Here is a 12,913-nt window from a genome sequence, read left to right on the forward strand (position 1 = left end):
TAAGTAGAAATGAAAACTCATCTCTAGAGCAAGCCTTCAAGACCCAGATGTTCCTTGGAAGAGGAAGAGGTCAAGGCAGAGGAAACAAAAGAGGAAGAGGCAGATGGCAAAACAAAGGTGGAAGAAACAGTCCAACAAATTCTCAAGCAAGAGGCAGCAATCCAAGTCAGAACCAAGGCCAAGGCAGCAGCCAACAAAATGAACAAAATCATGCTCAAGGATAAAGGTATGAAAAATCCAATGTCCAATGTTATTATTATAAGAAATATGGGCATTATGCCAATGACTGTAGGAAGAAACAACATGATATGAATAATAGATCTAGTGAAAATATCACTAGAGAAAATATCAGCCAAGACAATGTGCTGTTAGCTTGTAATATGGCTGAAGCAAACAGTGAAGATATATGGTTTCTAGACTCCGGTTGTAGCAACCATATGACAGGAAACATAGCCTTGTTTTCAAAGTTAGATCAGAGTGTGAAGTCACAAGTCACACTTGGGACTGATAGTAAAATTTCCGTTATGGGAAAAGGAGAAGTAAAAATATTTACAAAGAAAGGTGAAAAGAAAACCATAGCAGATGTCTATTATGTTCCTGGAATGAAATGTAACCTCCTAAGTATTGGACAGCTTGTTCAAAAGGGTTTCAATGTTTTCTTTGAGAATGATGTATGCACCATTATGGATATAGCACCCAGCAAATGATGTATTGCTGAAGTGAAGATGACGAGGAACAGAATGTTCCCTCTCAGAATAAAGGCAGATTTGAAAAACAAAGATGCTATTGGAGCAGTTGCCCAAGAGGCTTTCCAAAGCATACCAAAGGATGAAAACTGGTTGTGGCATTTGAGATTTGGACATCTCAACTTTGGAAGTCTTAAATTGTTGAGTAGAAAAGGAATGGTAAGAGGATTACCATTGATAGAGAAACCTGACAGCCTTTGTGAAGGTTGTATATTGGGAAAACAACATAGAGAAATTTTTCCATCAGGGAAAAGCATAAGGGCAAAGGCACCCTTAGAGATTGTCCACTCAGATTTATGTGGACGAATGCAAAATCCATCACTTGCAGACAGCCTTTATGTACTAACTTTCATTGATGATTTTACTAGAAAAACTTGGGTTTACTTTCTAAAGAACAAAAGTGAAGTGTTTGAAAAATTTCGAAATTTCAAAGCACTTGTGGAAAATCAAAGCGGGTTGCATATCAAAGTTTTGAGAATTGATAGAGGAGGTGAGTATATATCCAAGGAATTCCTACGTTTTTGTAGAGAAAATGGAATACACAAACAATTCACCACAAGGTACACTCCGCAGCAAAATGGAGTAGCTAAAAGAAAGAATAGGACCATCATGGATATGGCGAGGAGTATGTTAAAGGCAAAGCATTTGCCAAATGATTATTGGGCTGAAGCTGTACACTGTGTAGTATATATTTTGAATAGATGCCCAACAAAAGCAGTGATGAACAAAGTGCCGGAAGAAGCATGGAGTGGGAGAAAGCAAGGAGTTACCCACATGAAAGTTTTTGGTTGTGTGGCTTATGCACACATTCCAGATCAGCTAAGGACGAAGTTGGACAGAAAAGGGGAGAAATGTATTTTCATTGGATACAGTGAGGAATCTAAAGCTTACAGGTTGTATATTCCATCTACCAAGAAGTTTTTTGTGAGTAGAGATGTTCAGTTCATTGAAGAGGAAGCTTGGGATGGAAGCATAGAGAAAACAGTGAATGTTAAAAACTGTTTGTCTCATGATGAAGATGATGAGGAGATGGCTAAAATACATCCCCAAACAGCAGCGCCAACACAAGGACAGCAAGGGAAACCCTTGAGGAGAAATAAAAGCGCTTCTCCAAGCACACCACAAGGAGGAAATTCATGTGCGTCTTCAAGCACTTGCACACCGAGTGAAAGAGGTAAGAAGTTTAGAAATTTAAGTGATATTTATGATGAAGGAATGAATTCCTTGTTTGCTTTGTATTGTCATGTTGATGACCCTATTCATTTTGAAGATGCTATTAAGGATAAGAAATGGATAGAAGCTATGGATGAGGAGATTAATGCCATAGAAAGAAACAAGACATGGGATTTGGTTGAGCTACCAAAAGGAAAAGGAGTCATTGGAGTCATATGGGTCTACAAGACCAAGAGTAATGCTGAAGGCAAAATAGAAAGACACAAGGCAAGACTTGTTGTCAAAGGATATAAGCAGCAGTATGGGAAAGACTATGAGGAAAATTTTGCACCGGTTGCAAGAATGGAAACCGTGAGAGCAGTGCTGTCCATAGCAGCACAAAACAAGTGGAAAGTTTACCAAATGGACGTGAAGTCAACATTCCTAAATGGAGTGTTAATGAAAGAGGTTTACATTGAGCAACCTCCAGGCTATGAAAAGAAAGGCCATGAGCACAAAGTATGCAGATTGAAGAAAGATCTTTATGGGCTGAAGCAAGTGCCAAGAGCGTGGTACAGTAGGATAGATTCCTATCTACTGGAAAATGAATTTGCAAAGTGTGAGGGAGAACCCACCATCTACATCAAAGAAAAGTATGGTAAAATTTTAATTGTAGTGTTGTATGCTGATGATGTGATTTTTACAGGTAATGATGACTACCTCATTAAAAATTTCAAATCAATCCTGAAAGAAGAATTTGAGATGGCTGACATGGGTTTGCTGAGATACTTCTTAGGAATAGAAGTAGATCAAAATGAAAATGGAATTTTTATTTCGCAGACAAAGTATGTAAATGAAGTGTTGAAAAGATTTAATATGCAGGACAGCAAAGCAGCAATCACTCCCACAGTAATGGGATTAAAACTCAGCAAAGAGGACAACAGCAAGGATTTTGATCCTAGCGTGTACAAGAGCATAGTTGGCAGCCTTACGTATTTAACTGCAACTGGGCCAGATATAATGTTTGATGTTAGTTTAATTTCCAGATTCATGGAGAGGCCAAAAGAAGCACATTGGCAGGTAGAAAAAAGAATACTAAGGTATGTCAAAGGTACAAAAATATTTGGCATTTTATATACTTTTTCAAAAAGTTCAGATTTAGTTGGCTACACCGATAGCGATTGGGCTGGAAGTGTGGATGATCGGAAAAGCACATCCGGTTATCTCTTTCACATGGGTTCATAAGCAATTTCATGGGCTTCTAAGAAACAGCCCATTGTGGCGTTGTCTACAGCAGACGCAGAATACGTGGCAACTACAACAGCAGTGTGTCAAGCGGTTTGGATGAGAAGAATGTTAAGGAGTTTAGGCCAAGAGTAGGCAAAAGGAACAATGATTTTTTGTGACAATAGCTCAACTATTGCGTTGTCAAAGAATTCTGTGTTTCACAAGCGAACGAAACACATTGACACAAAGTTTCACTACATGAGAGAATTGGTGAACAACAGAGAAATTGTTTTACAACATTGCAGCACTCAGGAACAGGTTGCAGACATTCTGACCAAGACTTTGGGACAGAAAAGCTTTGAGTATTTTGAGGAAATGTCTAGGTATGACTGATAACCCAGCAGTTGAAATTAAAGGGGAGTGTTGAAGTTGTAATTTCAACTGCAGCATGCTTTACTTTCTGCGATGCGATCATATCGCAAATCGCATCTCTTTACCCCTTGCCTCATTCTGTTTATCTTTGTTTTCTGCGATTGCGACCTTGCGATGTGATCGCAGATCGCAGATCATAACTTTCTCCCATTGCGCTTTAAGCCCTCCGCCTTTGTATCCGCCGATTCCGATACTGCGATAAGATATCATCGCACATCGCACATCGCCGCTTCTCACCTCATCTCATCCCCTGATAATGTCTTCTTTTGCGAAGAGATCCCACCGTTCATCTGCAGATCCGACGGCGGTGATTTGTTCTGGCTTGTGTACGCCTCCACCATGCCTTATTTATGCTTTAACCTACTTTTGTGTTCCCAAGGAACAAGAAGGCTTTGCGCCATTGCTACTCACCAGCTACATTAAAGAAGAAGAATGGCCGAGAACAAGAAGGACGTGCCTCAAGCATGTAAGTGCATTAAAAGGAGTATGGTTTCTTGTGTATTCCACTGCGTCCAACTCTTGTACGTCAACAGAGTACTAGAAATGGCCGATTTTGTCAGCAGATAGTATCAGAGGCCCATAACATTTTGTAAATGTGGTTGGTGGCCATCTTTGACCCCTTCACGCATAGCCCAGAAGATATAAATTTTTTTTTTGGTTAGAGTGAGTGAGAGAGGAACGTGAAGAAGCACAGCAGTGCATCTGTAACACGCAGCAGCGCGTGAATGTAAAAAAAACCGCAGCAGCGAAATAGAAAATAGAGCAGACACAGCAGTGTGAATTTTTTTTGTAAATCCCTCTGTGAAAGAGGAAGAATCTTTATTTTGAAACAGCAGTTTGTTTTATTAATGAATATAATCTCTTTTGGTGTATGAAAACTCTGTCCGCTGCAAATAATTTTTTTTGTTTCCGCTGTGTAAAGATTCTGTGCCAGAAAAGAGAGCGTAGTTACGACGCTCTGTTTTTGGAATTTTACCAGAAAAATATCCAACATTTATTATTATGAATCTTTGGTATTGTTTCCATCCATTATGAGTATGGTGCAATGGAGAATTTATTGTTATGAATCCCAAGCATTATTTTTATTTTAGTTTGGTATAGTGGAGTAGGAATAAGTTGATGGTTTTATGCCATTATTAATTTCAATTCTGGTTTCTGGGGTTTTGGTGTTTGGAATTGCTTGTGTTTTATATTAGACAGAGTGGCTAAAAAAGTTTGATATATTCCGGAATTCTAAAGTAGATTTTTGTGTTTGGAATTGATTTACAAATAGTCTTAATTGTATTTTCTAGGGATTCTAAAGTGAAATTTTGGTGTATGGAATTGATTTACAAATAATGTTCTCAAGTGTTTTATATTAGACAAAATGGCTAGAAAAATTTAATATATTCAGGAATTATAAAATAATAATTCAATGTGTGCAAACAAGATTCACTCATTAAATGGATGCATCACATTACACAGTTGATCAAAACTTTCAAAAGGATTTCTTTCTCACATATTTTCCGAGAACATAATCATGTTGCTGATGGGTTGTCTAAAAATGGATGTAGCTATTATGCACTCATGGGTCATTAAATTCCGAAACATGTAAATCATCATGGTTATCTTTTGACATTACGGACAGTTTTTTTGGATACAGGCTGTTCCTACCGTAATATTTTTGTTTATGGCAGTAATGTCCCTAGTATGATCAAAATTGTACAAGATCGGTAGAAGCAGACATTAAATGTAATTGCCAACTTAAACAAGTAAAAAATTAGTAAAACATGAAGGAGGGAACAATAGGGAAAATGTCATTTATAGAATTATGAGGGACAGCAGTAGAATCTGGATAGTAAGGCAAAGAGAAAAATCTGTGAAAATGTAACTGATGTGACAAAAAATCCTCTAATAAAAGGAATAGTTTAGCTAGTACTAGCCTTGAATGGCTTGTATTTTTATCGTTAATCACTATGTTTTCTATTCAGAATATTTAATGCCAGCATTGTAGTTGTATTTAAATTAGATTGCACATATGTTTGTTTCGAAATTTTTAATAAAACATACATGCAATTCTGGATGTTCTTGTAGCTGAAGGAAAAATATTTATCCAAGAGTTTCCAAAATCTTTGTTCTATGCTTTGTTCAGGAAGATGATTAGATGCCATATATAAAGAAACAATATGCTGCGATTTTATTGTAATGGTTCGCTGTTTACGTCATAGACGTTGGCTTAAGTGTGAAAACACTGGTATTTCAAAATTATCACCATTCTTTACATATTGATTGCAGGGAACCCCTCATCACAAAGAATATGTGGAGAAATGTTATAGCACAAGTATGTATTCACTTGCCTTTGGGTTGTGAATAAGAAATCTAGTATTATTTCGAAACATAATAGCGAAAAAGGTTCCAGTAGAGTAAAGAATTTTAAGATGCATTAATGGCTGTTGAAAAATTGCAGGCTTTGTTCCAAGTTACAGTCCTCCTTATATTTACATTTAAGGGGAATGACATTTTAAAGTTGAAGAAATATACTACAGGCCAGGCAGACAAAGTGAGAAACACTGTAATTTTTAATGCCTTTGTGTTTTGCCAAGTAAGTTCACAGATTCAATTCTTAATAGTGTTTCTTTGCTTCCAGATTTTTTCTGGCTGCATATATTCCAAAAGGATGGTCTCTTTCTTGAAATAGCTTGTTCAAAGAAAAATCCATGGTTTTAATTCTTTTATTACGTTGGTTTGACTGTTACAACAGATATTCAATGAATTCAATTCAAGGAAACCAGATCAGAAGAACATCTTTGAAGGACTATTTTCTAGCCATTTGTTCATCGCAATAATAAGTATTACGCTTGTTCTTCAGGTAAAAAGCAACATAATTTACAATGTTATGGTGTTGTCAATGGTTCTTTCCTGGTAATTTGCATCAGTGCATGCTGACTAACCGTTGGTAGATCAATTGCGTGTAATCAATGTCACATAATTTGAGTTCAACAATGATTAGGTTCGTAGACCAATTTCTTGTAATGAATGTCACATAGTTTGAGTTCAACAATGATTAGGTTCAGTTTGAATAGGGATTAGGTCTCTAAATTATATATCTAAAATGAATTATAAAATAAAATAGTTAGAAATCAACATCATCAGTAAACATGAAAAATTCTATCTCTGACATGGAAACAAGAATAAATTACAAGCTTGAATTGTAACAAAAAGTTATAAGTTTGAATAAATTTCAAGCTTGAGTTGTAACAAAAAGTTATAAGTTTGAATAAATTTCAAGCTTGAGTTATAACAAAAAAAAATTATAAATTTTAAAATTGGCCAAATTTCAAATCTCAACATTAAAATTTTGTGAACTTTGTCACATAACTTATTACTAAAGATGAAACAGCCATTTCATGCAGTGTTACCAAACCAACATCAAATGTAGAATTCACCCAAAAAAAAACTTGACATTGAGTTATGTTGGTCTTTCCTTTTATTTTGTTAATCTTCTCATCTTTACCAGAATGTTGTATTGATTTGCAGGTTTTGATAGTTGAGTTTGCTGGGAAATTTGCATCAACCACTCCCTTGGATTGGAAAAAGTGGATTCTCTGTATTGTAATTGGTTTTCTAAGGTTTCAAATCTTAACCCCTTGTACTTTATGTTTCACTTGATGGGTATTTCATTGCTTTCATGGGCTCTCCCATTCTTGTAGATTGATTGACTCTAAATAATAACTTTGTGTAAATTTCTGGGACAGTTGGCCTCTAGCGGTCATTGCAAAATTCATTCCTGTGGATGCAATCTTGGATCACTTCGGTCGAAAGAAATCTTCTTCAGGTAACTCATTACGCTGGCCTAGATCTCAGTAATTCTATAGTTGTATCATTCTTTGACGATAAAATTCTAGTAATTTCACTCGCTGATATTCGGTGCAGATTGGTTGACTTAAATAAATATATTTTAGGCAGAAAGACTGAATGGGTGTATGAATATTTTTGGCAGAACACGGGGCAGCTTCCGACGGAAGAGCTGAAATGAATAGAGAGCAAAGTCATCCTGCTGTTGACATTGTATGAGAGCACTTTACTAATAAGTTTTGCGTGGATATTACATATGAAATTCACGAGGACCGAGGAACAAGATGGATCTGACGAAACGATTCTACATTTTGATGGCCACTTCGGGATATACTTCGGAGTAACAGTCTAGTAGGGAGAGGTTTTTATTGTTGCCCAGGGAGTAGGTACCAGTGGTTGTTATACTGCTGGTATTTGTTTAGCTTACAATTTTATTTTGAATATATCTTACTAAATTTTCTGAATTTTTAATTTTGATTTTTTTAATATAATTTTTATTTTTATTTTTAATTATGTTTATAAATTTTTGTCTATTAGAATTGGGTATTGTAATTTTTTTAGTAATTAATTTTTTTATTCAATTAAGTAAAATGAAATAGGTTAATATATTTTGTTTTTCACCACTCCATCAACAAATAGAATTAAAAGTGATAATTTTCTTCCAACCTGAGTAACTTGTTTAAACTATACTTTAATTAATTTTTTATAAAATATAATTAAAAATTAATCGTATCAAAAAAAAATTGAACATTACCACCTAAATTAATTCTGAAACTTACAACTATTCACATTCTGCAATATATGACCATTTAACTAGTTCGCAAGCTTTTTGCTTTTCCTTTTTTTTTAAAGAGTTTCGTCCACTCCATTACCTAAGCGGATGCCTATGCATTCCATTAAAATGTATGTAATGGACAGTGTTTATTAAATTGTTCATGTTATCGTAGGTTGAATTGTTATTACTTCTTTATGTAACCTATTCATTACTTAAAAAAATCTCTTATATTTATTAAGATTTAAATAATTTTTATAATTAATTAACAATAAATAAAGTTATTTTATTATTATTATTATTATTTCAGTACCAATAGGGGATTTGAACGGATGAGCTATAGCAAAGAGTGCTTTAACAGCGCATCCATTCACCCTATGGGCTACTTATTTTATTATTTAAATAATATAATGAATAAATATTAAAATTAAATTATAATATAGTGTTAAGTTTCACAATTGAGGTGTAAGAATAAATGATGACACTCATCTAATTGTTTATCACTTAACTAATGCAGAAATAAACAGAATTACACTTCTGATTCTATTCAACAGTTGTGTTAACGCATGATGCATCACTTAATAGGATTTCATTATTATACAACTAAAGATATAAAAGATAACACATACAACTACATGTATAAAAAATCATGATGATGGTTAACGTCTATTGAGACCAAAGTTTGGTTTGTCGGATCTAAAGAAATGAATTATTTAGTTTGATTTAAAATTTTATTCCTATGTTCAAAAAGCTTAGAGAGAAGCCTCCCGAGCTCACTGTAATTTTGACAATGTAAAAGGCTAAGAAGGTCAGTGTTGCAACAAAGATTTTGAAACTGAGATCTAATGTGGTTGTACGCCCGGCACTCTAAGAGGAAGTGATTTTCATCCTCGATGTTTGTATTCTCACAGACATGGCAGAACCTTTCCATCCATGGTGTTTTAGGAACTTCCCAACGACCGTTTCACTATGGAACTCATGAGAGTTCGTTCTAATCTTTGACCTAGTTAAAACAAAGAGATACTTTTGATTATTAAGTAATTATTATTATATAAAATAATTTGAAATATTATATTAAATAATTAATTAATTTAATTTAAAAACCATTAAAAAAAATTGATATTATAGTTAATTATATTAGTAAATACAATTAAATATGATCACATTAAAATTTGGTCAACTTTATGTTTATTGTATTGGACAATATTTAACCTTATACACTCAAAGTTGTCATCACTCAGTGTAACATTAATTAAAACATTACGGTGTTTAAAATATTAATTGGAAAATCATTTGATAATATATTAATTAAAACATTTATATAAAAATGTTTAATAACCATAAGTATTAATTCTAAAATATTAAATAATATTAATCATTAATTTAAAATGTTTAAATAAATATATTAATATTAATTAATAATAACATAAATTTATTAGCATTAGTAAATTGATATATTAATTAAAGTATTAATATTTAAAATGTTTAAATAAATATATTAATATTAATTAATAATAGTAGAAATTTATTAACATTAATACATTGATATGTAATTAAAAAATATTACTTAATACATAATTATTATGGTCAACTATCTAAGTCAAACACAACCAAATATAACGAGATCGAGACTGTGTCAATTCTATCTTTATTATATTGGACAATAGTCAAATTTTCCACTCAAAGTAGTCCTTAATTAATATACATTAATTAATTAAAAATTTGATTAATTAAAACATTAAAACATTAATTAAGTATAACATTAAAATGTTTAATAAGATTAATTAAATCATTTGACAATATATTAATTAAAACATTTGTATAAAAATGCTTAATAGCACTAGACATTAATTTAAAAATGTGTAAAATAATATATTAATATTAATTTAAAATAATGTTAATTAATTAATTAATTAACATTATTACATTGATGTATTAATTAAATCATTAATACACAATTAAAAACAAATTCTTTCAGAATAATTACATATCAATTATTTGTTCTCAAATTTTTGAACTTGCTACTGGGGTTCATCATCTAGAGGAACATATGTAAGAAGGAAAATAAATAGTGTTGAGATGCTCACGAGTTTTCCAAAATAAAATGTTAGAAAATCAATCTAAAAAGTAAAAAATTGACAGAGACGTTTATGTATATATATATATATATATATATATATATATATATATATATATATATATATATATATATATAATATTACCATAAATAAAAAAATAAAAATGACTAAAATAACTAAAAAATAGTCAAACAAAGAATAAATAATTAAATAAATAAAAATGACCATTACAACAAATTAACAGGAAGGAGAAAAATAAAATAAAATAAAATGAGTTTTTTTTTTAAATAACAAAGAAAATAAAATAAATAAAAATTATACAATTAAAAAAAAAAACAAATAGAATCTTAAAAAAAATTATTAAATTAAATAATAACTTCCAACAAAAATATATATAAGATAAAACCTACGATAAAACCAAAATGTAAAAATAGAGAATTATATATATATATAAATTAAACCATAAAAAATATTACAAAAAATTGATTAAAACAAAAAACTAATAATTAAATAAAAAAATATGAGAAAGTTGTTTAGAAAAAAATTAAATTAAATAAATAAATAAATTAAGAAATTACATAATAGAAAATTTTGGCCTAGACTTTTCGAACCAACAATTCATCATTTAAATAAATAAATGTTATTTTAAAAAAAAAGGACATCAAAAGGAAATGGCAATGGCAGATCTAGTCAACAATAATTAATTAATAATAATTAACTTTATTAATTAATTAATTTTATTAAAAAAATTGATTAACGATAATATTAATTAATTAATAATAATTATAATAATAATAATGATCATGTGACGTTGGAATTGGACACAATTTTTTTTTAAACATTAATTAAAATATTTATTTAAAAATGTTTAATAACATTAATTTAAGCATGTTTAAAGAAATAAATTAATAATAATTAATAATAACATTAATTTATTATCATTGATATATTGATATAGTAATTACGCCATAAGGCGTTCCTCTTTGAGAATAATTACCCCAAATGCCACTCCTCATTAGTTTGTATCATCAGATTAAATGTTAGACGATTGAAGAATATTCTACTGTCGTATTCATACAATTTCAACTGTTTCAAATTGATACAGTTACAAGACATGCCATATAACCCTAGAGGATGGTGAGCTTCACCTCGCATTTGTGTTTGACGAATCAGATTCCTGATGTGGGGATACAGTGAAGGGGGTTGATTAGCAGAGATGGTAGCACCAATAAAACCTAGTTTCGGAGGAAAGAATCAGAAAAAGGGTTGTTATTTCTTTTATAGGTGAAACAAATTCTCTTGAAATGGAAGTCCATGAATCCCAACAAATTGAATGTAGTGAAGGAGAAAATTGTTCCTCTACAAGACTCCTTCAATTTTCAATTTTCTGTCTACGTGCAAAGATCCGCGGGTCGTGAGCAGAATTTTGGATTTCCTCCAAATCTGAGGGTTTTGTTCTCCATTCAGTACCCACAAACAACTTTGATCTCAGCTGCTCTATTGAGCTCTTACTGCCAATTCTATTGCTGAGGCCCAAAATTTGGTGGATTACACCTAATGCATTCTCAATTTCATTTTTCATGCCCTCATGAAAGCAATGTTTGAATTAGGGTTTGACAAATCCTCTAATGAAAGAAGCTTTATGTTGTGGAGGAAAATATTTGCAGCTCTATTTTCAATGAATATCATCTTTTAGAGGTATTTAATTTACCCCACTAAGGTTCAGGATTGAATTTTAAAGTTCAATAGAGATCTACCCAGAGTTCGAGATTTGTATCTTAGAATTTAAACTGCAGCGATAGGTTGGGGCTCATGATTTTGGATTTAAGGTTCCATGATTTCTGAATTCTCTGATTCTAATTTTCAGGAATGGAAAACTGCAGAAAGTTACCTAAGCTCTTCAAGTTTTCTTCATATAGTACTCAAGGGATAAGAAACTTCATCAAGATGAGATTTCCAACACCTTGGTATACATGTCTCTGTAAAAGATTGAGGAAGGTATAGTTTGTGTAGATACTTCCAAAAACCAGATTGAAGATAACCCTTTGAAGGCCAAAGAAGCGAGTGATTTACACATGGCTCTAAAACTTGGTTTGAGTCTTTTCTTTGATGCCTTGGATGCGGTTGTGGTCTCTATCACTTTCTAAAATCTCTATATCTATTTCGGACCTCATCCCCGTGTGGGCGGTTGTGGCTAGAGAGCTTTCTCTTTCGCCGGCTCTGGGCATCACACACCCTACATGTCTTCGAGATGAGTGGGCCAACGAATGGGAAATAGTGATATCAACTACCTATACCCAACATGAGACTCTCTACAAGCAGGGGAAAGGTTCAATAACCTTATTGATATCTGAACCAGGGAATCCTACTTCTTGTAGTAATTGGTTGTCTTATCTGACTTGTCTAGCTGTCTAGCAAAATGAGTAATGTATGGTTGGCTTTGTCTGTTTGTCTAAATTATTCTTATTACTGCCTGCAAGGTGAAAGTGATTACTTGACTGGGGGAATTGCTGCCCCGGATAACCCTATAAGTAAGTCTCGTAAGTAAGGTAAGATAAGGTCGAGTAATGACTTGCATTTCATTTCATAAATAGAACCTATTTTCCTAGATGAAACATAGTGATTATTGAGTATAATTCTTTAGCGCCATGTTTATAGGCTCCCAGATTATT

The 12,913-nt window shown here is 32.3% G+C and overlaps 1 protein-coding gene across 1 annotated transcript in view; it reads left to right on the plus strand.

Annotated features, from left to right (window-relative positions):
* The window catches only part of LOC149241477 (calcium-transporting ATPase 8, plasma membrane-type-like), a 244,784-nt gene extending 236,945 nt beyond the window's left edge, over positions 1-7,839 (plus strand). Inside the window, exons 29-34 of the mRNA XM_089373995.1 lie at positions 5,832-5,877; positions 6,004-6,138; positions 6,298-6,405; positions 7,074-7,165; positions 7,292-7,371; positions 7,537-7,839. Of these exons, the coding sequence (XP_089230121.1) occupies positions 5,832-5,877; positions 6,004-6,138; positions 6,298-6,405; positions 7,074-7,165; positions 7,292-7,371; positions 7,537-7,610 (535 nt within the window). The 3' untranslated portion in view covers positions 7,611-7,839. The remainder of the gene's footprint in view (positions 1-5,831; positions 5,878-6,003; positions 6,139-6,297; positions 6,406-7,073; positions 7,166-7,291; positions 7,372-7,536) is intronic.
* The last annotated feature ends 5,074 nt before the right edge of the window (positions 7,840-12,913 follow it).

This window comes from Pinus tabuliformis, chromosome 8, assembly GCF_031772625.1.
Source record: "Pinus tabuliformis cultivar Carrire ecotype Pingquan chromosome 8, CPIR1, whole genome shotgun sequence".
NCBI classification, from domain to species: domain Eukaryota; kingdom Viridiplantae; phylum Streptophyta; class Pinopsida; order Pinales; family Pinaceae; genus Pinus; species Pinus tabuliformis.